The 27507-nt window shown below is 67.6% G+C and overlaps 6 protein-coding genes across 6 annotated transcripts in view; 3 read left to right on the forward strand and 3 right to left on the reverse strand.

Moving 5' to 3' along the window:
• The window catches only part of CHLNCDRAFT_135909 (hypothetical protein), a gene marked incomplete at both ends in the record, with an annotated part of 9459 nt that extends 731 nt beyond the window's left edge, over window positions 1–8728 (reverse strand). Inside the window, 24 exons of the mRNA XM_005846008.1 lie at window positions 155–257; window positions 405–493; window positions 683–735; window positions 901–929; window positions 1086–1181; window positions 1335–1375; window positions 1536–1620; window positions 1752–1812; window positions 1949–1978; window positions 2156–2237; window positions 2336–2426; window positions 2614–2769; window positions 2937–3020; window positions 3117–3182; window positions 3435–3583; window positions 3774–3808; window positions 3961–4054; window positions 4268–4458; window positions 5287–5668; window positions 5787–5981; window positions 6074–6281; window positions 6490–7819; window positions 7970–8436; window positions 8538–8728. Coding sequence (XP_005846070.1) covers window positions 155–257; window positions 405–493; window positions 683–735; window positions 901–929; window positions 1086–1181; window positions 1335–1375; window positions 1536–1620; window positions 1752–1812; window positions 1949–1978; window positions 2156–2237; window positions 2336–2426; window positions 2614–2769; window positions 2937–3020; window positions 3117–3182; window positions 3435–3583; window positions 3774–3808; window positions 3961–4054; window positions 4268–4458; window positions 5287–5668; window positions 5787–5981; window positions 6074–6281; window positions 6490–7819; window positions 7970–8436; window positions 8538–8728 — 4308 coding nt within the window. The remainder of the gene's footprint in view (window positions 1–154; window positions 258–404; window positions 494–682; window positions 736–900; window positions 930–1085; window positions 1182–1334; window positions 1376–1535; window positions 1621–1751; window positions 1813–1948; window positions 1979–2155; window positions 2238–2335; window positions 2427–2613; window positions 2770–2936; window positions 3021–3116; window positions 3183–3434; window positions 3584–3773; window positions 3809–3960; window positions 4055–4267; window positions 4459–5286; window positions 5669–5786; window positions 5982–6073; window positions 6282–6489; window positions 7820–7969; window positions 8437–8537) is intronic.
• Window positions 8729–9762: 1034 nt separating this feature from the next.
• Window positions 9763–12680, reverse strand: CHLNCDRAFT_135910 (hypothetical protein; the record flags this gene model as incomplete). Its single annotated transcript, XM_005846009.1, has 10 exons — window positions 9763–9801; window positions 10032–10189; window positions 10306–10387; window positions 10729–10927; window positions 11495–11549; window positions 11704–11810; window positions 11931–12028; window positions 12137–12238; window positions 12389–12507; window positions 12635–12680. 10 exons carry the CDS (start codon window positions 12678–12680, stop codon window positions 9763–9765), a joined length of 1005 nt encoding a protein of 334 aa, XP_005846071.1.
• Window positions 12681–12930: 250 nt separating this feature from the next.
• On the reverse strand, window positions 12931–18041 carry CHLNCDRAFT_31879 (hypothetical protein). The gene is made up of 17 exons (XM_005846010.1): window positions 17768–18041; window positions 17424–17503; window positions 17237–17309; window positions 16910–17012; window positions 16596–16666; window positions 16385–16450; window positions 16118–16200; window positions 15779–15858; window positions 15452–15543; window positions 15116–15218; window positions 14860–14972; window positions 14615–14670; window positions 14402–14453; window positions 14054–14162; window positions 13731–13871; window positions 13458–13522; window positions 12931–13304 (listed from the first exon to the last, which is right to left on the reverse strand). Exons 1-17 carry the CDS (start codon window positions 17843–17845, stop codon window positions 13197–13199), a joined length of 1473 nt encoding a protein of 490 aa, XP_005846072.1. The 5' UTR covers window positions 17846–18041; the 3' UTR covers window positions 12931–13196.
• A 462-nt stretch (window positions 18042–18503) lies between these two features.
• Window positions 18504–22067, forward strand: CHLNCDRAFT_135912 (hypothetical protein; the record flags this gene model as incomplete). The annotated part of the gene is made up of 10 exons (XM_005845876.1): window positions 18504–18628; window positions 18760–19189; window positions 19369–19546; window positions 19747–19856; window positions 20086–20142; window positions 20311–20390; window positions 20587–20711; window positions 20908–21029; window positions 21173–21284; window positions 21415–22067. The coding sequence occupies 10 exons, from the start codon at window positions 18504–18506 to the stop codon at window positions 22065–22067; spliced, it is 1992 nt and encodes a 663-aa protein (XP_005845938.1).
• Window positions 22068–22752: 685 nt separating this feature from the next.
• Window positions 22753–24911, forward strand: CHLNCDRAFT_135913 (hypothetical protein; the record flags this gene model as incomplete). The annotated part of the gene is made up of 7 exons (XM_005845877.1): window positions 22753–22796; window positions 23108–23203; window positions 23409–23443; window positions 24127–24170; window positions 24315–24416; window positions 24566–24640; window positions 24846–24911. The coding sequence occupies 7 exons, from the start codon at window positions 22753–22755 to the stop codon at window positions 24909–24911; spliced, it is 462 nt and encodes a 153-aa protein (XP_005845939.1).
• A 728-nt stretch (window positions 24912–25639) lies between these two features.
• CHLNCDRAFT_135914 (hypothetical protein) overlaps window positions 25640–27507 on the forward strand; it is a gene marked incomplete at both ends in the record, with an annotated part of 4701 nt that continues 2833 nt past the window's right edge. Inside the window, 4 exons of the mRNA XM_005845878.1 lie at window positions 25640–26156; window positions 26323–26431; window positions 26613–27225; window positions 27361–27468. Coding sequence (XP_005845940.1) covers window positions 25640–26156; window positions 26323–26431; window positions 26613–27225; window positions 27361–27468 — 1347 coding nt within the window. The remainder of the gene's footprint in view (window positions 26157–26322; window positions 26432–26612; window positions 27226–27360; window positions 27469–27507) is intronic.

Here is a 27507-nt window from a genome sequence, read left to right on the forward strand (position 1 = left end):
TTTGTGTATGTGCACCGCGACCCGCTGTCCACCTTCCAGTCTGCCGCCCACATGGCCAACACTTCCCCCCCCCCCACCCACCCACCCACACACAAACAGACACACACACACACTGTAACGCACACACACACACCAAACACCCACAGGCACCCACCTGCAGGTCCACGCCCGTCTCCTGGCGGCACGACACCGAGTTGAGGCAGGGGCTGGAGATGAGGCCCGCCTCCTCCGCAGTCAGCAGGTACTTGTCGCGGTTGCTGCGGGGCGAAGCGGGGCACGGGGGAAGGCACAGGGCGGAGTGAGGCCAGGAAGGAGGCGCGGGTGGGGCGAGGCAGCATCAGGCTGCGGGCAGGCAACCGCAGCGGCGTGCACGGCATGGCACTGCGGCGTCTGTCTCCACCCACCAGGCCAGGTACTGCGCTGTGGGGTAGTCCTTGGGGCTGCAGCCCAGGCTGAAGGCGGAGGGGTCCTGGTACACACGCACATAGTCAACCTGCGGGTGCGGTGCAGCACAGCAGCGCAAGCGGGCGAGGACGTGCGGGTGTAATTGTGAGATACATTGTGTTGGCAAGCATGCGGCATCCATTATGGGCAGCAGCAGCCGCAGGACCAATGCCGCCAAACCGTGCCCGCCAGCACTGCCGCCGCCACATGCGCGAGCGGGTACAGGACGGGCGCACACCTTGTACTGCGATGGGAAGGTCAGCTGCTCCAGGTCCACAGTGGAGAAACTGTCTGCAGGCGGGGTGAGCAGTATGGCACGGGGGTCAGCACAGCAGACCGCTGCCGTGCCCTGTAGCCAGCCAGATGGGTGCACCCATCGCTGTGCTGGCGCATGCCCCGCTGCTCGCCAGATGTTGCCAGCAGGCAGCCAGGCAGTCCAAAGAAGCTGGGGCTCACTGGACATCGCCAGGTTGAAGATGATGTACCTGCGGGGTCGGGGCAGGGCAGAGCCGCGGCAGCACGAGGGTGGAGTGGGGGCAAGGGGGATGGGGCATGCATGCTGCACCTGGCACGCTGCCGCCAACGCAGTGCTGCCGTCACCCATGCACCCCAACACCCTCCCAAGGGCCCCTCCGGCTCACATGGCCTCCTCGGGGATGAGGCGCGGGCCCACCGCATAGCCTGTAGAGTTGGTCTGCCCCCTCAGTGCCTCCTTGTTCACCTCGTACACAAAGTGGCTGCAGGTGGAGGGGAGAAGCAAACGACACGGGAGGTCGGCCATGTGTGGGCGGGCGACATGTCACCCAAACGGCGGTGGCTAGCAGCGAGCCGCTTGCAGCGCTGCTCTACAAGTGTTTGGCTGCAACCAGAACATGCCGGGCTGGGCTCACCCGTCGATGTACCATCTCACATACTCTCCAGGCACCCAGTGCTGCAGGGGCGCCCGGGAGGGAGGCAGCACATGCTGGATGGCAGGAACAGCTGCCGGATGGAGCCAGGGGCGATGACAAACACCAGCCACGGTGACTCTGCGGGAGCCGGCTGCTGACGTGCCGCCTGGCTGCTGCAGCAGGCTTGCATGCCGCACTTACCAGCCCAAAGGTGTGGTAGGACGTCCAGAAGGATGGCTCCAGCACCGCGTAGGCAGACACCGAGTCCTGGTACAGGTTGCCGGGCCTGCGGGTGAGGGGCACACGAGGAACAGCCGGGGGAGTCCACAGAGCGCCGCACTGTGAATGTGAAAGAAAGCATGGCGGGCACATGCTGCCTCCATTGGTTTCACCTGCCAGGGCCTCCCTCTCGCTCACCTGTCCAGCACGTTTGTGCCGTACTCTCCCTGCCAGTAGGTCAGGTGCGTGTAAAGCCAGTCTGCGACAGGGCAGCGCCAGGCGTGACGCGCAATCAGGCACAGCACGCCGTTGCCATCACCAAGCCCGGCCACCACCCTCTGTCAGGCCCAGCACCCAGCGCAGCACCAAACACGGCACCCCTTTGTGACACCCACCTGGCAGGTTATTCTTGGGCAGGTACTGTCCTGCAACAGCAAGCCAGGGAACGACACAGGCACCTGTCAGGCATTCTGCTGCATCTTCGGCGCATCTGCGGCCTCAGGGGCAGCCATGCATCTGGTAAGTGCCAGCCGGCGCTTAGCCGGCACACACGGCAGGCGCGGTGCCTGCTCAGCTTCCCCATAGCCGCTTTCCACACGCACCCGGTCCCGGAACCACATCCCCATCCTCGTCCGTCGCGGTCCACGTGGTCCCGTTGGCCAGCAGCGGCGCTGTCTGCAGCATCTCAGGAACGCAGGAGTGAGACAGCCACACAGCCGTGCAGCAGCAGAAGCAGCAGCAGCAGCCGAGCACCATCCAGCAGCAGCGGGCGGGGCCGGCACCTGCAGCGTGATGGAGCTGAAGGGCTTGTGCTGCTGGCCCGGCTCGTCGCCCTGCGGGTCCCCCGGCTTGTGCCCGATGCTGCTGTCCACCCTGCGGCAGGCACGGGAGGGAGATGGCGGGCAGCAGCCAGGCAGGGGCCTTCAGCAGGGCAGCCAGCAGCAACTGGCGCTGCCATGCATGCATGGGGACGCCATGCAGCGGCAGGCATCATCTTCGGAGTCCCCATCCTGACGGGATCCTGACTGCCGACCTCCGCCCCTGCCCCCCTCACACTCACTTGACCTCCAGCAGGTCGATCTCAGGAGCCCCCCGGCCCACCCCCGGCTTCAGCCCGAACCGCTGGCGGTCAAAGCCGGGCGGGTCGGGGCAGGCTGTGATGTTCTGGGGGGTGGGCCCCGCAGGCTGGTCGGTGCCCACGCCACCGCCGCCGCACCTGCAAGGAAATTGGGCGCAGCAGAACTAGTGAGCTTGGGAATACACGCATGGAAACAGGACAGCCGGGCATGCTGGGTGGGAGAAGGTGGGCGGGTTCCAGCTGCTGCTGCTCCTAGGGCTCAGCCAGGCTGGCGGCTGCCGCCGGCGCCGCGCAGCGCCGCTCACGTGTTGTAGGTGTATGGCCAGAATCCGGCCGTGCTTTCCATGTGCCCGGCGCGCCCCAGGTTGCCCATCAGCCAGAACGCGGGCCTGCAGAGCAAGGCGCAGCGAGGAGGCCCAGCTCGCTACGCTGCCAGTAGCACGCTTGTTCAGCAGCGGCAGCCGGCGCAGCCCCGGAGGGCTCACCAGAAGCCCGAGGCAAAGTCGTTGCCTGGCAGCTGCACCCGAGCCTCCATGTACCCGCCGGTGAAGCTGCAGGCAGCGGGCCAGGCCAGGCGGCGCGGCGGCGGGGTTGGTGCTGGGCGGGCAGCAGCAGGGGCGCATGCAATGGGGGCAGTGGAGGGGTTGGTGCTGCCTGCCATGGACCCCAGGCAGAGCCGCCCGTGCACTACCTCCACAGCTGGCCACGACACATGCAGCTGCATGCAGCCATCCACCCCAACCACCCCTACATCTTTCTGTGCACACATACAGCAACACCCACACTACTCAACCCCTCCTCACCAGAACTTGTTCCAGCTGGACACAAACCCGGACTTGTAGTCCTTGCTCACATTCCACACCACGCCGCCGGGCTGCTGGCTGAACGCAGACGCGCCGCCCGGCCCCACCCCCTCGATACTGATCACCGCTGCGCCGCCCTCTGTGGCCACCTGCGGGTGAACAGGGGCAGTAGGCGTGCAGTTGAATGGGTGGGTGGAAGCGTTGGCAGCAACCCAGGAGGCTGGACGACTGCAGCGGGCGGATGCGCGCTGCATGGCACACACTGCCGACCGCCGCTGCGCTGGTGAGGCGGCCACGGGTGCCTCCCCACCACCCGCTCCCTGCGCCACCCGCCCCCACCTGCTCTGGCGTGTAGACCTCGATGTCGTCGGTGCCTGCAGAAGGGGAGCGGAAGGGGAGCGGCATGCATACTACTTGACCAACCGTGGAGGCACCGCGACGGCGGGCGGCTTGGATGCAGCAGCCTCATGGCAGCCGGCGTGTCGGCGGCGGCGGCTCCCAGCGCAGCCCCGACCCAGGGGCGCACCTGCATACCACATGCGGTCTGCCGTCCAGCGCGGGTCCCCCGCCCCCACCCCAAACGACCGCCCCTCTGCCTCAAACTTATCGGTGAATACCAACTGCATGCAGGCGGCCAGGCGGTGGTAGGATCCGTCTGCTTGCCTGTGTGTGGCTGGGTTTGGGGAAGGCAGCGCAGGCCCGGCCACCGGCCACCGGGTTGCAAAAGGGCAGGCAGGGGCGGGGCCACTTGGCTGGCTTGCCCGCCGCCCAGCTGGACCGTTGCCCCAGGGGTTGCCCACTCCCACCCAGCTAGCCAGCCGCCAGCCACCCACCTGTAGGTCGCTCATGGGCGGCGAGTCCACGCTGCAGGTGGCGTAGTCACCCGTGCAGACTTGCTTCACACAGGCCTGGGCGGGGCTGGTTGGGTCGACAAAAAAGGATGAGACGCTAGTGCCCGCGGCCTGTGCTGCGGCGCTCAGCTGCGCTGCGCAGCTCGCCTGGGCGATCGCTGGGGCGGCTGAGGCTGCAGGCGGGGAATAGGAGGGAGGGATGCGGCGGTTGAGGGGTGGGGCGGCGTGGAGCTGGGGCCAGACGGCGACAGCTGGCGGCGGCGGCAGAGCGGCGGCGGGCGCAGCTGCAACCTAGCGGCGGGTGGCGGTGATCTCCCCTGGCTTCCACAGGGTCTCTTCTCACCCAAAAGACACAGAGGGAGCAGCACGAGCTCCCAACTCCGCCGACGCGTTGGCGGGGGCATTTGCCCGCGCCCTTCCCTTCCCAGCTGCGCCTCCCCTGTGGTCGCCGGAATCCACCAGTTGTGTGCCGTTTGCTTCCTCGTTGAGAGGGCAGCCTGTGATGGATCTTGATTGGAGCAGTGACAGAGCGCAGCAGGAAGACGCGCTGGTTCAAACGAAGTTGCACACAGGCAGTGTCACGACAGGCTGAAGCGCAGGTGCGGTGCAGAAGCCGACGCGGCTATTGAGGTGGCGGCGCCACGTGGCGCCGCTATGCATAGCTATGCGGTGTGCCACCACATGGCGCCGGTGCGCATTGTTGCCCAGGCGCTTAAAACAAACAGCACATGGAACTCTGTTGTTTTTCATGTACTCAGGGAGCACAGACGGGGTTGTGATTTACAATTGTGCTGTCAGAACAAAATGGAGGTGCCAGGCAAGTGTACAGCCAGCTGCAATTCGGCACCGTCCAAGCCGCTACTCTGCCGCTTGCTGCTGCCCCGCCGCCGCGAGCACCTTGCACACTTTCCGATGTCCACCGGCCCGCCAATCAGCGTGGGAGCAGGCGAGGCCGCAGTACCTCACCGCCCGGCACCCGGTACACCGCTTGCTGGCCGTACCACACACATTAGGGCAGCGCAGGTGCGCGCAGCGCCGTGCCCCCGCCGCATCTGCCGCCTCCAGCTGCGCCGCCGCCACCTGCTCCGGCGCCGCCCAGTGCTGGCTCAGCAGGGCTGCCACCTCCTCGGCCAGAGGCATCAGCTGCCGCGTGTGCCGTGCGCAGGTGGCTGCCACATCATCCGGATGGGCCCTCACCTCCTCCTCCATCACGTCCGACACCGCCGCCAGCTTCCTGCCGGCGGCAGCCAGGCCCTCCGCCAGGCCCTCGGGCAGCGCGTGGGGCGGGCCGCCGGCGCTGGCCTCCGCGCCGGCCGCCAAGCGGCCACCATCGTCGATCATACATTCCAGGAGGCCGGCCACGGCATAATGGAAGGTTGCCAGCTGCGCCAACAAAGGGGCGCAGGGCCGGCGGTCACGGCAGGCCAGCGGCAAGCCAACTGATGCTCACAGGGCGGCTGCATACCAGCACGATACAGCGAGCCGCGCCTCGCCCGCTTACCGTATTCGCGCTCCAGTCCCGATCCACGCCCGGCACGCGCTCCGCCACGCTTTGCTCGACGGCTCGCTGCCAGACGGGCAGCGTGCCTGACGCCAGGAGCGCCGCCGCCGCTTGAGGGCGCCCTGCCAGTGCCCCGACCGCCTCGGCAAGCGTGCTGCCCCTTTCTGGCGTGCCTTCGGCCCCGCCGGTACGGTACTGCACCGGATGGGGCCACAGCGGGCGCCGTGTCAGCAGGCAGGTGGGCTGGGGGCGAGAAAGCCAGGCCACAAGCAAGCGCTGCCCCTCACCTCTGCAGCCTGCTGCAGCATGGCGTGCAACGCCGCAACGCCAAGCGGCGCAACGCAGGCGGCCGGCGCCGTCGATATGGCGATGGCCAGGTGGCGCAGCGGATGAAACCACGCGGCCGCCACGCCCGCCCTCAGCTCGGCAGGCGGCAGCTGGGTTGCTGCCGCAGACGCGACCGCCACCTGCGCAGCGGCGGCCGAACACAGCAGCCTGCGGGTGGGGAGAGGGGGCGGGGGTGGGGAGTGGTGTCAGCAGTGGTCGATGCATCAATCAAAACAGGAGGGGAGTGGGTGCAGGCGGGGCAGGGGCGGATGGTGCAGCTCGCGCCCTGCCAGGCACCGGCCGCCACCCCCACAACGCGCCCTCGCCCACCCGCCGCCACCGCGCAGACACAGCCCCAGACCTCGCCAGCCCCCACCTGTGCGCCTCTGCCGCCGCCAGGTCGGTTGCGTGCCGCCTTTGGCCGCCGGCGTCGAACAGCAGGCAGTGGAGCGCTTCGAAGCAGCTGCCGCAGCCGGCGAGCAGGCTTCCAAAGGGGAGGTGCAGGCTGGGCAGGCGGCCCCGCTGCCGCGGCCCCAGCCCCAGGGCCCAGTGCGCCAGGCGGCAGCAGGTGGAGTGCAGCTGGAAGAGGGAGCGGGCGAAGCGGGCCAGGTCGGCTCGCGACGCCAGCGCCGGCACATTGGGAAACAAGGCGGCGGTGGCCGCCGCGTGTGCCGGCGGCACGTCAAACTGGCAGCTCCGCTGGATGCTGGCCTGGCTGGACACATAGGTCAGCACATGCGGGCCGACCACCTGCCAGATGTGCACGGCTGCCGCCATCAGGTCAGCGGGGGCGGTACCGCTCATCAGCCGCAGCGACACGGCGTCCTGCTGGTGCTGGGTCAGAGGCCGCGCCGCCAGCCCGCCCAGCACCGGCACCAGCGGCAGTAGGGCGTCCACGGCGGCTGCCCAGTCTGCCGCCTGCTGCATGCTGCGCGTGTAGTCTATCTTGCACGCCAGGCGCAGCGACTTGGACCACGAGTCGCACAGGCTGTAGGCTGACGCGGCCGCAGGCTCGTGCTGCGTTGCAGGTACCGCCGGTACCGCCGGTACCGCCGTCGCGGCAGGCTGCACGCCGCTCCCCGGCTCCAGCCCCAGCGGCGCCGCCTCCCTGCGGATCACCTCCGCCGCCTGCGCCGCCAGCGGCAGCACCAGCCACCCCGCCTCCTGCACATGCGCGTCGTCGGGCCCCCGCCCGCCGTCCCGCGCGCGGCAGCACTCGCAGGTGAAAGCGGGCGCTGCGCGGCACAGCAGGTCGGCCAGGCACTCTGGGGTGCCCAGGTGGAGGTCCGGGGTGACGCCCGCAGGGCACCGCGGCGGCACCGCCCGCAGCAGTGCCACCACCAGCCGCACAAAGGGCAGGCCGTCGCCGCCATGCGCGTACGCGTGCAGCGCGGGCATCAGCCGCGGGTGCACTATCGCCACCAAGATGTTGGCCAGGAACTGCCAGCGCTGCTGGGCATCGCCGGAGCGGCCGCCGCGAAGGGCGCCGCGCGTGGCGGCTGTCGCAGGCAGCAGGCCCGCGCCCTCGCCCGCGGCGGGCAGTGAGTGGCGCAGGGACAGCCGCACCAGGGCATGCTGCAGGTCTGCATCCTCGCCCAGCGCTGCACGGGCCGGGGCCATCGGGTAGCGCTGCTGCATCTCCGGCGTAGCCATCATCATGGAGCACAGCTCGGCGTGCGCCTCCAGAGCGTCCCCCTGGATCGGACCTGGGTGAAGGTGGAGAGGCGGCAGGGTGGCTGGGTTGGGGTGTGTGGGGCGGTTGGGGACAGCGGGCAGGTGACGGGAGGGAGGCAGGGCGGCAGGCCGGCTGCCCCGGGTGCCAGGCAGGGCGAGGAGGGGGTGGGCGGCGCGCTCACCGCGCCGCTGTGCCTGCTCCAGCAGCAGCCGGGTGGCGGCGCGCAGCCAGAGCGCGAAGTGGTGGGCGCTGTAGAGGGTGCCACGGGCCTCTTCTGCCTCCAGCTGCGCACGAGGCAGGTGGCCAGACAGCAAGTCGAGCACGGCACTCACGACGCGCAGCTGGCAGGACGCCATCTCGGCCGGCCCCTGGCCCTGCCACTGCGGGGCGCCGCTGTCCGCTGCCACCGCAGCAATCCCATCCTCCAGCATGTGCCGAGAGCCCAGCAGCGCCGCCATGGCTGCCTTGCCAAAGCCCAGCAGGGCGCTGGGTGGCAGCGGGGCAGCCGCCAGCGCGACCCGCACGCAGCCAAACACCACCAGGCTAACGGAGAGCGCCTGGACCCCCCGCCCGGCAGCGTCGACAGCGGGGGAGGATGGCCCGCCAGGGACCTTCTCCCGCAGCCAGCGGGACGCTGGTCGCAGGATGCTGCAGGCAAGTGCGCGAGTGTGTGAGAGCGCGAGCGAGCCAGCGGCAGAAGCAGGGACCCAGGGCGGCAAGGAAGCAGGGGCACGGCAGCTGGGATTCACCTTGCGACGGCGTCTGAGGAGCTGAGGCGGTGGCGATGCAGCTCTTCTGTGCTGCTGTAAAATTCCTTGGCGAGTGCGGCCGTCAGACAGTTGGCAGGATCCTGCCGAAGCACGGCCCCCAGACGAAGCCTCAGCAGGTCCAGCACTGCCGAGGCGGAGTTCCGGGCGCGGGCATCTGTCACCTGTGACATGGCTGCGCAATGAGGTTTGGAAGGTTGAGAAGGAAGGGGAGGGGAGTGAGGTGGGTGGATGGAGGAGCGCCGCGCGCGAGGCTGCAAAGGGGCGGTGGGCGGCGGACTGGGACTAGTCGGCCCCAGGCGCGAATCAGCAGGCGCACCTCTGGCACCCCAGCCTCGCGAAACAAAGCCGCGCCGCAGCACGGGGGCCGACTGCGAGAGGGTTGCGTGTGAAGCGGGGGTTGTTTCGTGTCGGCCGTAGCGTGTATCAATCGGCATACGCAACGACCACCTGGGCGATGCTCGCTGCGCTGGGCTGAAATGTCCCCAATGCGGCGGCGCTGACGTGGCGCCACTCGCTGGCAGCGGCTACATCCTACATCCAGCCCCTCAAATTGATGGGATCTGGCAGGGCCGGCACAAGCGCACCGAGCGAGATGTGCTGGCATAAAGTGCCTGCAGGCGGTGCAGCACAGAAGTAGGCTGCCACCACAGCTTCGCCCTCACCTGCTGCCGCCGCTGTTGGTGCAGCTGCCCTGGCCGTGGTAGAACCAGGCGAGCATTGTGATGGGAGCCAGCAGGCCCCGTACTAAGCAGGGACAGCGTGGCCCGATCCCCACATTTCCGCCTGCGCCCCGCCTCGCCGCCGTCCCGCCCTCGTCCATCTTCATGTTGCTGATGCACACCACCGTTCACATGGACTGTGCTGCTTGTTCTTGCTACATAACTGCCACAGGCAATCAAATTAGAGCGTCACAACCCTGCCGACAGCTGGCTGTACCTGGTGGAGCACAGCAGCCAGGTTTTGGATAGAAGGTACCACGCGACAAACGTGCGCCCGAGCAGGCCGGCGGCGCCGCCAAAAAGGGTGCAGAGCAAGCGGTCAGATCCCGCCACTGCCTGCTGCGACAGCTTGTCCGCCCGCTGCCACGCACTGCTGCCGCTGCCACGTGCGGCACTCCTTCTGCCTGCAGCACCTGCTGGAGGCTGCCAGCACCAGGCCAGCAGCAAGGTGGGCAGGAGAAAACCCACTACAAGGTGAAACATGTTCACGACCGCAAGGCAGGCTTGCTCTGGTGCAACGTGACCTGCGGGCGGGAGCGAGAAGCAAATATCGGCTTAGCATGCATGGGGTGCCGGGGCAAACACACACGGCAACTCGCAGCAGCAGCATGGGTGCTGAGCGCCAGTGCAAATGCTCCAGCTTTGCCTCACCTGCTGGTGCTGGTGCTGATGTCGCTGCCAGCAGTGGGCCGGCAATGGGCTGTACGGCCGCAAGCGGCAGGGCTGCGACGTCCAGGGCTGCAAACACGCTGACCTGGCGCGCATGGGAGAGAGGGTGGCTCAGCAGCACCGTCCGGCAGTAGCCTGACGTGTTGCAGGTCAACAGGGTGGAGGCGGCATGCACCACCACGGCTGCCGTTGGCGGCAGCGGCATGAAGACGCTGATGAGGAGGAGAAACATCGCCCTCGACCCTGCAGGGCAGGCAGCCAGGAGACCAGGGCGGTGGCGGGTCAGTTGCTCAGGCAGGGAGCAAACAGATGCTGACTTGATGTGCGGCGCTTGCGGCAGCGACGACACGGGCACGCACCGTTTCCCAGGCGCAGCAGGTCTCGCGCCACCCCGCCCCAGCCTGGCGCTGGCGTTTTTGCCAGCGCAAGTGCGCTGCCCATCTGCAGACACCAGGGACCAAGCAAGCAGGCTGTGGCTGTGCAAGCGGGCTTGCAAATGAGGTTAGGCCGCGCAACGCAGGCAAGCACGGCGGCGATGTTGTGGGCAAGCGCACTTACCGTTGCACTGCGAGCGCATGGGGGCAGGGCGTTCAGGACGCGCAGGATAGGCAGCAGCCAGGTCCTGCAAACTATGCAGTGGTGCAGAGCTGCACTCACCTCGCGGGAGCTGGCACGCCCAACGCAGGCAGGCGCAACCGCCCTGCTCCCGCAAGATTGTGGGCCCTGCGGCAGGCAGCGCCTCGCCTGTGCCTCCAGTACAGCCTTGGCATGGCGGCGATCACGCCCGCATCCAGAAGGTAGGTGGCCAGCACCAGGCTGGTCCACAGCACGTCTGGCACCAGGAAGACGGCCAGCCCGCTGCCCGCCTCCATGCGCCAGTGGCGGTGCACCAGCACCACCTGGCTCACGCTGGCGATGCATATGGTCAGCAGGTCCAGGTACAGCGATGGCTGGACGCCCCATAGCCTCTCGATCGGGGGGCTGCTGGTGGCGCCAGGAAGTGTGCGAATGGAGGGTGGCCGGGGTGCGGCAGCGGCGGCGGGGCGTGGACCAGCGGTGTGCTGCTCGTTGCCCCCGCTGGGCGCTGCAAAGCCCGCCAACTGCCCTGCTGCGCTAGTCGAAGCCAGCGCAGCCGTCTCTCCGAGCAACGCTGGCGGGGATGCATCCCTTGCGGAACGCCCGTCCTGTCGAATTGCTGCCATTGAAGCGAGTTAGAGCGTGATGGCGCACAATGGGCATCAACAAGCGGCGCTTTGGGGCGTCCGTCCTCTGATAGGCACATCATGCGGTACACTCGGCGCCGCTTGCCGCCCTGTGTTAATGGAGCTGCGCTCAGCTGCCCTCTCTTCTGTGTCACATTTATCGCCGAAACACTGATTTGAAACCACACCATCATCAAACACCTACAGATCTGCTAGTAAAGCGGTCAGGTTGCAGGCTGCGGTGCCACGCAACAGACGAGCGCACAAGGGGTGCGCGGCCGGCGGCAAGAAGGGTCTCTGCTGCACCCTGCTGCGCCACGGCCCTACTCAACCTGCCAGCGGGTACTCTGCCAGCTGGCGCCAGCTGACCAGCGTGCGGTCGATCTCCTCCGTCTCCCACACTGCAGCAGGGGTGGCAGGGCCGGGGGGCGGGGGCCGCCGTTTCGGCAGGCAGGCCACAAGGTGGCTGTGGCTCCACAATGCGGGCATGATGCTGAGGGCTGCCGAACAGAGCCCAGAACAGGCATGGGAGAAATCAGCGCCAGCCGCCCCCACCCGTCACGCTGGCCACATCAAAGCCACGCTCCTCGCCCTGCAGCAGCGCCCCCTGCCCCCCCTGCCCCTCCAACAGCCGCTGCTGCGCCTCCGCTGCTATGCCCTGCCTGCACGGGGGCATGCAAGCGGTTCAGCCCGCGGCTCTCGGCGCCCTTCAGGCGCTGCACACAGGCGGTTCGCAACAATGCAGGGTGCCACCTCCCATGCAGTCCATGCACCCCGCCCACCTCTCCAGCTCGCTGATGTCGCTGTACAGCAGCGACAGGTGCGGCATGTAGGCGGCGGCGGGGTCCTGGCCGAACGCCGCCCGCGCCGCCGCGCCTGCCTGCACCCAGCACTAGTGGCCAACGGCTGGACCCGTTATCAAAGCAGCCGACTATGGCCGGCTGGTAGTGGCACCACTGGCCCCGCCTGCACGGTCCCAAAGCGGCACAGCTCTCGCCTGCATCGTGTCGGGTTGCGTCTCGCACAGCAGGTACACGCACTGGTGGAAGATGGCGCCGCAGGCGGCACGGGCAAAGGAGATGCGGTACGGCTGCAGCACTCACAACAGCGCCATGCACCCGTCAACGGCCGATAGGCCGGCCCCTGCCAGAGATGGACAGGGCCTGGTGGGCCATCAAAACAGCGCATGCAGATGACCTGCCTTCAGTTTGGCAGCTAGCTGCTGTGCCCGCTGGAGCACATCAGCCTCAGTGGTGTGAATGCCGCCCAGCAGCGTGACGTGCGGCAGGAAGGGCGGCGCGCCCGGCACCCGCGCCGAAAGGCTCCGTATCTCGCCGTGCAGCTTGTCGGCCACCGGGCCTGCGGCAGAGAGAGGCAGCGGAAGCAGGAGAGCGGTGAGCGGCGCGCGGCTCCGGCAGCAGCAGCAGCGGCGGCAGCGACGACAGCAGGTAGGCGCAGCGCTGCGTCCATCCGGATGCGTGCATACCTCTGGGCATGACCCACAGCGAGTAGCTCTTGACCGCGCCTGCCATGCCTCCAAATGGCGCTGCGCGATCACTGGAGAACTAATCGGAAAGCGAGTTGCCCTCCAATAATGTATCGAGGTGACTAAGAGACGCAATTCATGGGTGCAATAGATGGTTTGGCGTATCCAGCTATGAACGGCGGCGGCCCGCTGGCGCCAGCGGGGCGGCGGCAAACTGGCGGCAAACCGACCGTGGCCATCCTGAGGGTGTCTGTGTGATTCCCATGCATCGACGTTCTGCAACCACAATCGCCCCTGTCAGAGTGCTGTTACAAAGGCCCACAGGAGCAGTGTGCACGTGCCATGCAGAGTCGGTGTTGCCAAATGAGGAGCAAAGCAGAGGCTCGAGCTGGGAGAGGAAGCGAAGATAGGCCGCTGGGTAAAAGAGTAAACCAAGTGCTGGGGATGGTCTGATGGAGAAACACGAGCAAGCGCTCGCTGCATGGTGCTGCAACGTGAGGGCAATGACCTGGCAAGCCCTGCTGCCGGCTTCTGCTGCCGAGCAGCAGCAGCGCGACGTTCATCAAAACTTGCCCTCCATCTGCTTGATGAGCGACTGTATCGCCGCGGGGCCGCCCATCATCTTGAGCATGTGCGGAGGCAGCATGCGCGACATCTGCGCGATGTTTTGCTGCAGGGGGCCAGCGGCGGCGGGCAGGCCCGGCGACAGGGCGTCGAACACAAAACCACTGCAGTAGCCCGCAGCCCGGGCTTCACTGGCACGCGCCAGCGCGGGTTGCGCCCCGCATCCCACCACGCACGCCACTCCACCCCAACCCCGCACCTGCATGTTGCGGGGGTTGATGTCTCCCTTCATGTTCTTGGGCAGCTTCATGCCCTTCATAGCAGCTGCGGGGCAGGTGGCGCCCGGGACGGCAAGCACACCGCCTGAGCGGAGGGAACACGCCGGGCGCCAGGCAGCCTGCTGCCCGACAGGCGGGCCGCCGGTCCAGGCTGCGCTACGGCCCGCCCCGCTCTCCCTCCAACAGCCACACCACCCACCACCGCAACGCCGTCGCCGCAACACACATGCAGCCCACGCCCGCAGGCCACTCACTGGAGAAGACCTTGGCCAGGCGCTTGTACTCCTCCAGCAGCAGCAGCACGTCCTGCACGCTGCTGCCCGACCCGCGCGCCCAGCGCAGGATGCGGCTCTGCTCCCCCAGCAGCTTGGTGCTGCTGCTGTCCAGCTCCTTCTCTGTAGGCAGGCATGGGAGGGGTGGCGGCAGGTTCCGCATGAGCAGGCAGGGGGCGCCTGCGGCTGGACGTGGGCAGGACACCTCGCCCTGCAACCCGCCACTGGGCAGACACAGGACTGCCGCCGCAGCAATGCACCCTGCAGTGGCGCAGTTTCAGCGGTACCTCCGGCAGTACACCCACCCGTCATGCTGTCCATGATGGTCATGTACCGCTTGATCTTGGCCTGGCTCTCCTTCTCGCTGCCCGGCTGCATGAGCGCGTTGGAGAAGCCGGGGATCATCGACATCACCTGCGGCGGTCAGGCAGGAGGGAAAGACGGGTCAATTGGGAGGCAGGGAGGAGGGCTCAGCCGAGGACAGGAACGTGGTGTAGGAACGGGACAGGAAGCGGCAGACAGGTGGGGGTGGCAGGGGCGAGGGGAAGGGAGTGGCCCTGGAGCAACCAGGCGCATGCACGGCCTGGGTCGCAGGCTTGCTGCAGCGCAAACACACACCACACACACACACACACACACACACACACACACACCTGCCCCATGGGCCCCATCTTCATGATGTTGGCAAACTGCTCGTACATAATCCTGCAGGGGGGTGCAGGGCGGGCGTAATTAGGGGGGCCACATGCAGCATGAGAGGAAGGCGACCGGAGAGCGGGGGCGGAATGCATGCAGGGGCTGTGCACCCCCAGCACCATGTAGCAGCCTGTAGATGCCCTGGAAGCGCCCCGCAAGCCCCTCCCCACCTGAGCGTGAACTCCCCCTTGCTGATCTTGTCAATCAGCTCCTGCTGCGCATCTTCCTGCAGGCGGGGAGGAGGCAGCGGCAGTGAAGTGGCGGCGAGGCATGGGATTAGTGCGCCGGGGTGGAGGACACGCCAGGGCGCAGCGGCCTCCTGGGGCTGAGCACCGCAACTGCTCGGTGCGAGCCATGCTAGCAGCATGCACGGTGGCACCGCCGGCAGTCGGTACCGCCAGCGGTACCGCCTCACCTCTGGTATCACGTCCTTGACCTTGTCTATGAAGGAGCCCCAGTCGCCGCGCCCCAGCAGCCGCCCCACAAACTTCTGCGTCTCAAACGACTCAAACTCGTGCATGTGCTCGCCTGCGGGGGGCAGGAATGGTCGGGCGGTGAAGGGCGGCGGAGGCAGCGAGGATGATGCGTGTGGGGCGTGCGCGGTGAGACCCTCACGCATCTGTGCACAGCAACCCCAGCAGTAGGGCCCCACCAGAGCCCACCACACCCACCCGTGCCGATGAAGGTGATGGGGGAGCGGGTGGCGGCCACCGCCGACAGCGCGCCGCCGCCCTTGGCGTGGCCGTCCAGCTTGGTGATGATGACCTGGCCCACCTGCGGGGAAGAAAGAACGCAAGAACGGCAGGAACGAGGAGCTCAGCCCTCACACCGGCGAGCACAAGCCGAGGCACCCGCTCAGGCGCCCAAACGAACTACCCCAGCGACTCGGCTGCCGGCAGCACACGCCCGGCACGCAGTCCATGCAGCAAGTGCCCCGCAGCGCCCCGCCGGCCAGCCCAGCGCCAGCTCAGTGCCAGGTCAGCGCCTGCCAGCCCCGTCCCGCTCACGTCCACACTCTCGTGGAAGGCCTTGGCCTGGTCGAACGCCGCCTGGCCGATGGATCCGTCCATGACAAAGATGACGTGCTGCGGGTTGACGGCTGCGGTACAACAAGCGGGACATGGGGCGGTACATGTAGGCGGATCGGCAGTCCATCAGCGGTGGTGATGACTGTGTTAGAAGGAGGCGTGGGCAGCATGCAGGGCAGGGGGTGCCTGCTGTGCTGGTGCCTGATGGCCCAGCGCACGGAGCGTCAGCCGGCCCAGCCAGCAAGCCACCCACATGCAGCGCCCTGGCCGCCACGCTGCTCGCCGCCAGGCGCACGTGGAGCCCACCTGCCGCCACCTGCCGCATCTCCTCAAACAGTGCCTCCTCCTGCTTGTGCCTGCCGCTGGTATCCACGATGATGAGGTCGCTGCAGGGACCAGCCACAGGCGGGCAGGCGCCGGGAGGGAGGATGCGTGAGGTGCTGCCTCGGGCAGGTGAGGCGGAGGGCGCAGAAGCAGGAGCGGGTAGGAGTGTGGGGGTGAAGGCATGCATGGGCACGGCAAGGCTCACGCAGCCTCGACTCTGGAACCGGCGCCGCAGCCAGGGCACACGCCAGCAGGTGGTGTGGTATGCAGGTGCCACGCCGCCAGCGGAGCAACACCCCCGCCGGCCCCGAGCAGGCTCACCGCCCCTCCTTCTTGAACCGGTCCACGCCCTGCTGCGCGATGATGGCGGGGTCGGTCTCGGTGTAGGAGCCGTAGAAGGGGATCTGCAGGGTAGGGGAGGGGCAGCAGTAAGGAGGTCCGGCCGGGTCAGGAAGGAGGATGGGCGGGCCAGGGTGGTGGGAGGGCCAGGGTGTTGGGGCGAGGTGCAGTAGCAGAGGGGCAGGAGGTGCGGCGCCGCCCAGCGCAGCAGGTGGCCCAAGGGCGCCTGCCCAGCCGGCAGTCCCCCACCTGCGCCTTGGTGGCGTTCTGCTTCAGCTGGTCAAAGGCGCCCGCGCGGAAGGTATCCGCGCACACCTGCAGGGAGGGTGGGGAGGGGGGGGGTCAGCAACACGGGGGTGGCCAGCTGGGGCGTGCTCCCTGTGCTCACGCACACAGCACCAGAGTCGCGCCGCCACGCGGGCGAGGAGCGCGTACAGCACCGCAGGCGAGGGCTGCGCACCATGGCTGGCTTGAACCCCTTCTTCTTCCACAGGAAGGCATACTTGGTGCAGGTGGTGGTCTTGCCCGCGCCTGCACGCCAGCAGCGCCAGGCAGCCAGCCGATTCCCAGTAAGGCTGCACGCCCAGACGGCGACTCCATCCCGGGCCGGCACAGGCCTTGCCCAGCCTCCTTTCGCAGATGTGGCTCCACGCCCACGGCTGCTCCGCAGCCCCCTCCCGCCAGATGTGCAGAGCTGGCAACAGCGCCAGCGCCGCCACCACCAGCGGCGGCAGCAGCAGCGGCTGCCCCAAGCGGCAGCGGCGGCCCGCCCACCCTGCAGTCCCACAAACATGACGATGTTGGTCTTCCCCTTCTTCAGCTCCGTCTTCTTGGGGTCCCCGCCGTCCAGCATGGAGCACAGCTCGTCAAACACAGCCTGCGGCGCGGTAGAGGGCAGCACAGCACCACCGGCTGGTCGGGTGTATGATTGTGCAGAGGCGCGGCGTGGCAGCCGCCGACGTAACCGCCCATCCCCAAGCCGTTTTACGCGCATCCAAGCTTGGCCGAGAGCCTGTCTTGGTGTCCCAGAAGGCTGCTTCAGGGCCTTCTCACGCCCATACAATCCACACCACCACCCACACACATACACCCAGCACCCACCTTCTCGATGACCTTCTGCTTGTTCAGTCCGCTGGCCAGCTGCTCCATGTTGACCCGCTTCTTCACATTGTTCCTGCAATGAGAAGGGCGGAGGGCAGGCATTGAGGCTGGCAGGTGGCCCGCAGAGGCAGGGCAGGGCACGCAGTCGCAGGGAGGGCGGCAGAGACCACCCCAAGCTGGCCCGCACCTAAGGTTGGCCACCAGCCGCACGTTCACGTCTGCTTGCAGCAGCGCGGTAGCGATCTCCTTGAGGCAGGCATCCAGCACCTGCCGGGAAGGCGGAGAGGGAAGCGGTGGGTGGCGGCAGAGCGGGGCAGGGAGGAGAGTCACATGAGTCACATGGCGAAGAAAGAGCCGAAAGCGGAAAACAAGAAGCTGAATGAGTCTTTGCTTAGAGAAGCAGCTGCAGCAGCGGCACCACCATGTCTTTGCTGATCACCGCCAATCAAGTGCACCACTAGAGAGCAGCCACCAGCAGCAACAATGAGAGAGACTGGAGGTGGCGGCGGCGGGTGGGAGGCGGCGGCGCACCGCTTCGTCCACCACGGGCACGGCGTTCAGGGAGCCCAGCGCCTGCGAGATGCGCTGTCCCAGCTCCGCCAGCACCATCTTGGCCCACGCTAGCCCCCAGCGGCCAGGTGCGGGGGTGGATGGTCGGGGCAGTGCACGGCGCAGGCAAGCGACCGCTGCTCTATAGCCGGATGGCCTTCAGCGATGGAACAAGGCCGGGGGGAGGCTGCCAGAAGCTCCACGAGCAACAAGTGTGGTCTTTGGTATTGCCGGCTTGGTAGTATGCTGGAGTGATCGGCAGGCTCGAAAGACGCACTGTGGTGTCGGTGGGGCTGTGAAAGGCAGCTGCACTGGTCGGCCCGGTACAGTACCTGCAGGCAATTTTTCCTGCCCGCGTGGAGCGTTTCGGGCCGCTGCCTACTCGGGATCGCTCTTCTAGCGTCCTTGAAGGCCATCTGGGGCCCGAGGCGAATTCTGGCCGCTCTTCTCGAAACAACCCAAAACCAGGCTCCCTGCGCGGCTCGTGCCCGGGTACCAAGCTTCTAGAGGCAGCGAGGTGCGCGGCAGGGGCGCCTGGCACGCTGCCTGCTTTTTTGCCACTGTGCTGTGGTCGGGCAGGCAAGAGGTCGCTCTCGACAGCCGCTCTTGCAGGCAGCCACGCTCCCATGGCTGGCCAGGCGGGCCCGGCGGTGCAGCCGCCCACCTCCCTGCCGCTGCCCGCCTGCACGCCCGTCACCCCGCAGACACCCACCGGCCAATGTTGCCCGCCGCCCCCGGGGGCTGGCTCTACCCAGCCAAGCTCTCGGCGGCGCTGCCCAAGTACCGCGAGCTGCTGCGCACTCGCAGCACCAGCAACAGCGGCGGCATGGATGAGAGCAGCAGGTGCGTGCGCCCCCTCTGCCGCCCTCTCCACAGCCCCGCGCTGCACTGGCCCTGCAGCGGAGGCCCCGTCAGAAGCCGGCACTGCTGAGCACGCTGCTGCCATTCCTCCCTTGCCGCCTTTCCCCCTGCAGCTTGTTCCAGCAGGCCAAGGAGCGGGTGCTGGCTCGGGCTGCTGCCCGCCGCGCCGCCGTCTCTCGCGTCGACCCACGCCGCGCCTTTGGGCGCGTGCAGGAGCGCTGGGCGGCCACCCGCCTGCGCCTTCGCGACCTCAAGAACGAGCAGAAGGAGCGGCTGCGCCAGTATGTGGCCACCGCGGTGGGAGGGAGCAAAGCCCTCGATAGCAGCATCATCAACAGCAGCAGCAGCAGCAGCAAGGGCAGTGCAGGCATTAGCCACACCGCCGGCCGCTCCAGCGCGGAGCTGGCTGGCGCGCAGCAGGCTGCGGTGACGCAGCAGGCGGCGGCGACGCAGCAGACTGCGTCCCCGGAGGCAGTGGAGGCGCAGGGCGCGCTGGATGCCGAGGCCGCTGCCGCTGTGATGGGCGCCGATGGCCCGCTGAGGGTGAGGCTGGCTGCTGCTAGGCTCGCTGCATGCACGCCCAATCGCGCCGCCGACAAGCCCCGGTCTGCTGTTTGCTTGTAGATTAGCATGCACCTGTTCTGTTTGCCTGCTGGACCCCCGCCAGCCCACCCACGCGTTTCATGCCCCGCCCCTGCCCGCCTCTGCCCTCCGTCCCGCAGCACCTGGTGCTGGCCGGCGTGGGCGGTGCCTGCAAGCTGTTCCTGTCAGCCGGCGCGCGCACGTCTGTGTCGGGGCAGGAGCACATGGTGGCGGCGCTGGGGCGGGCCCCCACCCGCGGCCTCATCACCGTCAGCAACCACGTGGGGGCGATCGACGACCCGCTGGTCACCGCCTCCAGTGAGCCCCCGGCAGCCCGTGTGCAGCCGTGCCAGCTGTGTGCAGCGCTGCCGTGTCGCATCCGCGCTGCCTGTGCGCTGCTTTTCCGCCGCCTTGGTGGCTTGCTGTTTGTGGGGGAGGTGCCAGCCCGATCCGTGCAAGCGTGCCACAGGAGCCACGCCGACATCACCTGCCCGCCCCCGCTTCCCCAACCGCCGCAGTCGTCCCCGCCGGAACGCTGCTGGAGCCGGGCGCGGTGCGGTGGACCCTGTGCGCCACCGACCGCTGCTTTAGGAGCGCCGCGCTGGCGCCGTTCTTCCGCGCCGCAAAGGTGGGGGCCGGCCGGGCAGCTGCAGCACGAGGGCGGGCATGCTGCAGCACGGGGCTGCTGCCCTCGGGGGTGGCTGGCGTGCAGTGGCCATGGAGGACCGGGGGGGCGTACGTACCGCGCCCCGCCTGCTGGCAGGGCCGGTGCGCGTGCCTCTCCCGGCACCCCGGCAGCCGCCCTCATCTTGCTGTGACACACACACACACACACACACACACGTCTTGGCCTGCAGGTGCTGCCTGTGGAGCGCGGCGCGGGGCTGGGCCAGTTTGGGATGCGGCTGGCGCAGGTGTGGGCGCGGCCTGCGGGGAGGGAGAGGGGCTGCTGCCTGCCTGCCTCTCCTTGACATGGATCCCTTGCCGGCCTGCTCGCCCTTGCTGCATTTGCTCTGCCATCTCCACCTCATACCTCCCCCGCTGCCATGACCCACGCCCTGCGCCTCTGCTCGTCCCCGCAGTCTCGGCTGCTGGAGGGGCAGTGGGTGCATGTCTTCCCGGAGGGAACACGCAGCCGGGACGGCCGCATGCTGCCCGTCAGGTGCGGCGCTGGGGAGCCACCTGCGCAGCGCCGTGTGTTCTCTCGAGCCCCACCCCCGGGCCTGGCCTGTGTGCGCTCCCTTCACCAGGGGAGGGAAGCCTGCCGCTCCCTCCGCAGCCCGCCGCCTGTGCCCGTCAACTGCCTCCTCTGCCTGCCCACGCACCCCCGCCTTCCACCCCGCCCGGCCCGGCTGCAGGAAGGGCGTGGGCTGGCTGGTGGCCTCTGCCGTGGCGGCCGGCGGCGAGCCTCCCCTTGTGCTGCCCTTTGTGCACAGCGGCATGGAGAAGATCATGCCCAAGGGGAGCGCCCTGCCCAAGCTGGGTGGGTGCCGGCTGCCGGGGAGGGCAGGTGCAGGCTGTGCGTTGCTGGCGTGCACAGACCGCGGCGCGGCGGCCGCGCCGACGGCCAGTGGCGACACGTCTCAGAGGCTCGCCGCAAACTGCACCGGCTCTTTGCGTCCGACTGCGGCTCTGATGTGTGCCGGCCAGCCCCCCCCCATCTCTCCTTGCGTGTGCAGGCCAGGAGCTGCGCGTGCTGGTGGGGGAGCCGGTGGCGGTGGAGGACTTGCTGGCGGCCGCGGTGGCACAGGGCTGGGCCGAGCAGCGCCTGCAGGCCGCCATCGCCGACCGCGTGGGGCAGGTGTGTATGCTGTGTGCGAGTGTGTGAGCGGCAGCGGCTGTGGGGAGCACAGCTGGCAAGCATGCACGCAGCCACGGGACCTGCTGCTGCTCTGTGGCGGGTGCGTGCCGCTTACTGTCGCCTGAACGGCTGCTGTGCTGCAGGCGATGTACAGCTTGAAGGCCCGGCTGGATGGCCTGCCGCTTGAGGAGGTGGCGCCTCAGCCGCGCGCCGCCGCCATCTCCATCTCTGAGGACACTCTGCTGCCCCTGATTGGTGAGGGTGCTGCTACTCATGCCGCTGCCTAGGGAACATACGTCATGCGTGTACCACCCTGCTGCGCCCGTCGTTAGGATAATCGAATCTTTGGTTACTTGCCTGTTTCCCGCCCCTGTGTGTTCTGCAGAGGACGAGATGGACAGCCTGGCGCACCGCTGGCACGACGGCTGGCAGCGCCTCTCCCTTCCCTCCATCACGCAGCAAGTGCGCCAGGAGGCCGCCTCGCGCCGCGCCATGCTGCGCTCCGGCGGCGTGTTTGGCGCGGATGCAACTTTTGAAGAGATTGCTGCAGCGACGGAGGAGGCTGCGGGGCTCATGAGCGGCTGGGAGCATGCAGGCGGTGCGCCGGCCCCATGGTCTGCCGCTCTTTCAGCTGCAGCAGTGGGGCATGCAGGCGGTGCAGCTGCTGCCTGGAATGCCGCGGCACCTGCCTCTGGCACGCAGCCCCTGCTGCTGCTGCGCCAGAAGCTGCGGCTGCTGCGCGGTGGCGCGCTGTCTGGCGCGTCCGCCCCACTTAGTGCTGACGCTGGCAGCAGCGGCAGCAGTGTGGACGCCACCACCACGCCCAGCAGCAGCAATGGCAGCAGGGCTGCACTCGCGGCAGCGGCCTCTCCTCTGGACTTGGTGGCAGCCAGGGCGTCGGCAGACGGCGCCAGCGGCGGCAGGCTGGCCGCTTTGCTGGCTGTTGCTGCAGGCTACTCTGCAGCACGCATGGCTCACATGCGCGAGCTGCTCCTGCCAGCTGATGCTGCTGCCTCGGGCTCCCCTGCCGCCGCCTGACATTGCAGGCTTGTTGCAGCAAATGTTTCTGTCATACACACCCATCTTATTTTGGCCTGTCCATGTGTATTGTGTGTGATGCCCCGCCTCCATTTTTGTGCGTACCAATGTACACATTTCTGCAGACGCCTTGTCCGCTCTTTACCCTGTCTTGCCCCTACCTTGTTGCCTGCTGGCCGATTGCATTGTCTGCCCTGCCATCACGGGCGCCTCAGTTTTGGTTGTCTCAAGCATCTGGTTGTAACATAGATATAGTCGTGTTGGGATGGTGAGGGGGTCGTAGCAGCTGCCTTGGGATGAGGAGGGGCAGCTGCTGGTCCCAGCTGTCGGTGCCCACCATGCCAGCTATGATGCACTGTGGGGGCCGTCCGTTTGGTGTCCCAGAGGTCCCCGGCCTTTCCGAGCCGCCGCCTCATTCATCCATGGCCGCAGCTGCTTCATTGGCGCCAAACCTCACTGTCGGACAGCCGTTCTGAAGCCGAGTTGGCAGCTGCATGCAGCTGCCACGGGTGCAAGAGCCACCCATGCAGCCATTATCTCGAGCCATGCTTTAAGCCAGCCTGACGCGCTTCTTCCATCTCATTTCTCGCCCCTGCATCGCCGCGGCCCCTTTCCTGGCCCTGCGCCTCCTCTTCGCGCAGCCTCCACGCAGTTCCCACGTAAGATGAGGGTCTCCACGCTCCTGATGGCGCTGGTCCTGGCCTTCCTGGCGTTCGGAGGCATTGTTAGGTGCGGGGGAGGGGCCGCAGGGGAGGGACGGTGGCAATGCCGACTCATGCATCCCATCCCAACGATGGGCTCGGTTCAGACTCTGCCGAGAGCGACCTGCCTGCCTCAATGCCGGCTTCCAATGCCCCTGTGCACTGATCTGCACGTGACGCTCCCCTCGCCACGTTGCCCGCCACTGCCTGATGTACCCAGAAGTGCCGTGATGCTGCCGCCGCTCTGCCACACTGAGCCAAGGCACGAGCGAAGCTGCCCTGCCGAGTTTCTGTCCTGTCCCGCATGTGCTCATTCCCTGCCGCTGTCCGAACCTGTAGGGCTCAGCTGGACAATCCTGGAGCAGCTGTGGTCGCCCACGGGGACGACTCCTCGACCTGGCAGGGCGCCCACCGTTCGATACTGGATGACGACGAGTGAGCAGAGCTGGGTGGAGGGGAGGGAAGGGAGGCAGAGGGGCTTCTGGGGCGAGCTTGACGGCGCCCGCTTTGCACACGAGCGAGTATAGAACGCATTCTGCCCCAGGTGGTGGACAGTGCCCCCACTGACCAGCCGGCGGCAGAAGCTAGTTAGGAAGCTGACGCCCCCACCGGCCTGCTACCCGTCTGCCCTGCCTCGCAGTGATGATGACGATGATGACCCGCCCAAGCTGACTTGTGAGTCTGCTAGCACACAGGGTGGCGGTGGGGGCAATGCGCTCTGCTGTGCCACCGGATCTGCACTCGTGACGGATGTTGAGCCAGGGGCGCCTACCAGTGTTTCTGGCCCTCGTGGCAGCTTTGGCGATGGGCGGGCGATGAGGACTGCTGTCGCGTCCAAATTTCGCCAATCAGCTGGCGATGGCACATTGAGGATTGGCGAAATGCGGGGGAGCCACCCTTGCGCCTGGCACAGCGCAGCGGCCACATGCGGCGCCGCTGTTGCTTTGTCGGCACTTGCCTCCCTTTTGGGGGACTGGGGGCGAAGCCCCCAGCAAGCTGGCGCTTGTTTAACACTATGGAATGAAGTTCCTGAGGAAAATTGGCCATTTCTCCTCAAAATATTGGCGATGTCAGTCATGGGGGCTGGCGACGCGCTGGCGATGTCGCCCCGCCGCCTGCCCTCATTTAGCCAGCTCTGGCTGGCGATGGCCTTCGGCCAATCGCCAGCCAGAGCCGTTTTTTGGCCCGATTTCGCCAGCATTTGGCGATTTCGCCAGCTTTCAGAAACACTGGCGCCTACCTGCCTGCCTGCCAGCTGGCAGGCCTGTGCCAATTGTCCGCCTGCCAGCCTGCCGGCTTGCTTGCCAGTGTTGGTGCCTGATGCGCGGCTTACGTGCGTGTCCGCTCCGCCGCTGCAGGCGCCCGCAAGAGGTGCCCCGCTGGCTCTTTCTGCGTCACAGTGGTGAGGCCTCTGCCGTGCTGTGCATTTGGGGGAGCTCACACATGCGTGGCATGCGTGCATGCCCCTGCCGCTGCCGCTGCCCTTGCCGCCTGATCCACCAAAGCCAACCTCGACCCCATCCCCGTCCTTCACATTTGGCTGCAGAAGGGCAAGCCCACCTGCATCAAGGCCTCGTGCGTGGTGCCCACCCCGGTCAGCCCCTGTGCCGTTAAGAAGTGCGGCAAGGGCAAGAAGTGCAAGGTCGTGGTGAGCCGGCGCCCAGCTGCTGCCACCTGCCTGTATGCCGTTCTGGTCCAAACCAGCCGCTGATGCCGCATGCGGCGTGGTTTCCCCTGTCGATCAAGTAAACACCCAAACCGTTTCTGCGCCGCCGCTGCACTCAACCGTGGCTGCAGGGCAAGCTGGGCCGGTGCGTCAGCAACTGCGACGGTGTCAAGTGCGCCACCGGCAGAGTCTGCCGCCTCACCCTGGTGAGTTGCTGCCTGCATCCGGCTGCAAGTTGGGAGGCCACGCAGCCACCCATTTGCTGCAGCCAGCCAGGCTCGCGTCCGTTGCGCCGACCCCTTGGCTCACCTGCCCCTGCTACCTAACTTGCAAGAGATCAGCTGGCTGCTGACAGGCTCAGCCGCCCCGCCGCGCTTAGCACCTGTGCGCTGGTGCACGCCCCGCTTGCAGAAGGGCAACCCGGTCTGCCTGCCAGTTCGCCCCAAGCCTTCCGACGACGACGACGACGACAAGTGATTGATTCGCTATCAGCATGATGCATGCATCCTGTTGGCCCAAGCCGTTGGCGCTCGCCACACATCAACCGACCGCGGCAGCGAGGTGTTGCCTGGCTGGCCCCCGCACGCCCGTTCACCGTCTCTTTGCAAACTGCCTCGTTGCAAACTGCCTCTGGGATCTTCAGGCATTCATCCCGCCTCTTCTGTTTCCCTTGTCCCCTCTGCGCTCCACCCCGGGGGCCCTGCCAGCAGCAGCCTGCCATCACCAGTAGGTGCCCTCGAGAGCTCGCCGCCCGCTGCATCTGCCACCTGGGATGAGCCAGAAACCCAATAAAAGACGTCCCCTCCATTGATTTGTCCATTACCCAGCATGATGCGCTACTGATCTGTCACCCAGAGCCAGTGCTAGTGGCCCTGCTCTACCGATCCCCTCCCCCCTTGTGCCTTTTGCCCTGCCTAATAAAGCTCACCCAAATCTGTAACAGTTATACTAACAGTGGCAGATAGCAAATTTGGTGAAAGAGTCGTATCGTTGGGTGGGCACCATAGTGCAGCAAATTCAGGCAGTCCCAGGCGAGCTCTTCAACATCCAAAAGCCGACTGGCGGCAGCCGCCCCAGCAGGCAGAGCAGATGTTTTGCGCCATGCCCTCAAGGTGCGCCCTCCTGCGTATGTTGCTTCCAGTCGCCCTGGGAGGCCCATCGCCACAAACGACCAGAGGGGAGCGGGGGCCGAGCGCTGCGGCCCCATGAACGCCTACCGATCGCCTGGTCCGGTCCTGGCGATGCAGCAGAGCCTTGCCTCGCCGACGTCCAGCACCGGTGGCAGCAGCCGGGGAGCGCACCACGCAGGACAGACGCCCATCGACTCGCTGCCGCTGCTGGCGTCCACCAGCCGGCTGCGCAGGAGCGCCAGCAATGCCAGCTCGGCGGCAGGGGCAGCTGGCAGCCCGGCGGCGGCGGGCGCCCGCGGCGGCGCCGCCAACCTCCCGCCCACCGCCAGCTCCCCGCAGCACCAGCTGCTCACCACACCCAGCTTTGGGCGCACAGCCAGCAACAGCAGCGGCAGCAGGGGCCGCGCCTTTGCGGCGCCCCTCAGCCCGGGCTTTGGCGGCAGCGGTCCCCTGAGCGGCATCCGGCCGCGCTTCGGGGCGGCGGCACCGGCCAGCGGCGGCGGCGGCGGCTGCGCAGCGTTGGACCGCCGGTTTGGTGGCAGCAGCCGCCGGCTGTCAGCACCCACAGGCTACTCAGAATCAGGCATGTCTGGTGAGGAAGGGGGGCTGAGTGGTTCGGATTGGAGCGGCGGGGCATTGCTTGGGTGTGAGCGTTTTTGCTGCTGCCGCCAGCCGCAAGTTAGGACACACACGTCGGTTGCATGCTTGCCCCTTGCACTGAACCCCCTTGACCTGCCGGCGTCTGCCTGCCTGCACAGAGGCAGCTGCACCCAGCTTCTCGCTGCAAGCGCCCAGCGGTCTGAGCAGCGACGACGAGGAGGAGGAAGTGGATTCTGGGGCTGCCGCTGCTGCTGGGCGCAGGCGCAGGTGGGGCCAGCGAGCGGGCAGGCAGTGGCAGCGGTTGCCGGCTTTGCCTGCTACTACTGCTGCTGCTGCTGCTGCTGCTGCCGCCGCTGCGTCTTCTTACATGCAACTGGATAGCCCTGAAAGTGTGTTGCTGCTGCTGAAGCTCCCAGCCCCCTCCCGTGCCTCTCTTTTCTGGCCGCAGGCTGAGCGCCCCCGCCGGGGTGCGCCCCCTGACGGCGGCTGAGCTAGCACTTGCCGAGGTGACCGCCAGGTTGGAGGCTCAGCTGCGGGTCGGGGCACAGAAGAAAGTAGCCGCCTTTGAGCGGGCGTTACTGGACATAGAGGCGGACGAGGCTGCGGAGCTGGCGGCTGCGGCGTCGCAGTGCGCCGCTGCGGCGGCGGCGGCGGCCAAGGCCGAGGCGGACGCGCAGCAGGCGCGGCAGCGGCAGCGCGCCGCGCTGCTCTCGGGGCTGCGCAGCCAGCACCAGCAGAAGGCGGAGGAGGGGGAGCGCAAGGTGCAGCAGCTGGAGGCGGCGGTGAGGCAGCAGCAGGAGGCGGCCGCCGCTGCCGCCAAGGCGCGTGCCGAGCAGCAGGCGGCGATGCAGGCGGCAGCCCAAGCGGAGGCTGTGCAGCGGCAGCAGGCGGCAGCGCAGCAAGCGGCTGCAGAGGCCGCGACGGCCGAGGCCGCCGCCGCCGCGGCAGCGCAGCGCAGCGCGGCCGCAGCGGCGGCCGCGGCACGGGGCAGCGGGGTGCGCATCGCGCCGTCGGCGGCAGAGTGGGAGAAGCAGTGTGCGGCGGCGCTGGCGGAGGCGCAGGTGTGAGCCAGGGTCATATGCTGCTGCTGTGGTGTGGCCTGCCTGGCTGCTGCTGGCTGTGCGGCGGCCCAGGCGCTGCCGTCGCCCTGCCGCTCAGCTCTCTCGTCCTCGCCCCCTTCCCACCACGCCCTCCAGGCCGCGGTCCGGCCTTTCGTCGACGACCGCTCCATGCGCGACAAGAAGCGGGCGGTGGACAAGTTTGTGACGCTCAACGTGCAGCAGATCAGCGCCACGCTGGAGCAGGTGTGTTGTGGGTGGGTGTTGTGGGTGTTGTGGGTGTGG

The sequence above is a fragment of the Chlorella variabilis genome (genome assembly GCF_000147415.1).
Source record: "Chlorella variabilis unplaced genomic scaffold CHLNCscaffold_15, whole genome shotgun sequence".
In the NCBI taxonomy this organism is placed as follows: domain Eukaryota; kingdom Viridiplantae; phylum Chlorophyta; class Trebouxiophyceae; order Chlorellales; family Chlorellaceae; genus Chlorella; species Chlorella variabilis.

What these genes read in the sequence shown, in the direction of transcription:
- CHLNCDRAFT_31879 (XM_005846010.1), bottom strand. Translation starts at nt 17,845, where the DNA reads ATGGTGCTGGCGGAGCTGGGACAGCGCATCTCGCAGGCGCTGGGCTCC. An exon ending in AGCAGAAGGTCATCGAGAAG is followed by an intron (nt 17,013 to 17,236) that starts GTGGGTGCTGGG and finishes ACCGCGCCGCAG; the next exon opens with GCTGTGTTTGACGAGCTGTG. An exon ending in CATCACCTTCATCGGCACGG is followed by an intron (nt 14,973 to 15,115) that starts GTGGGTGTGGTG and finishes TGCCCCCCGCAG; the next exon opens with GCGAGCACATGCACGAGTTT.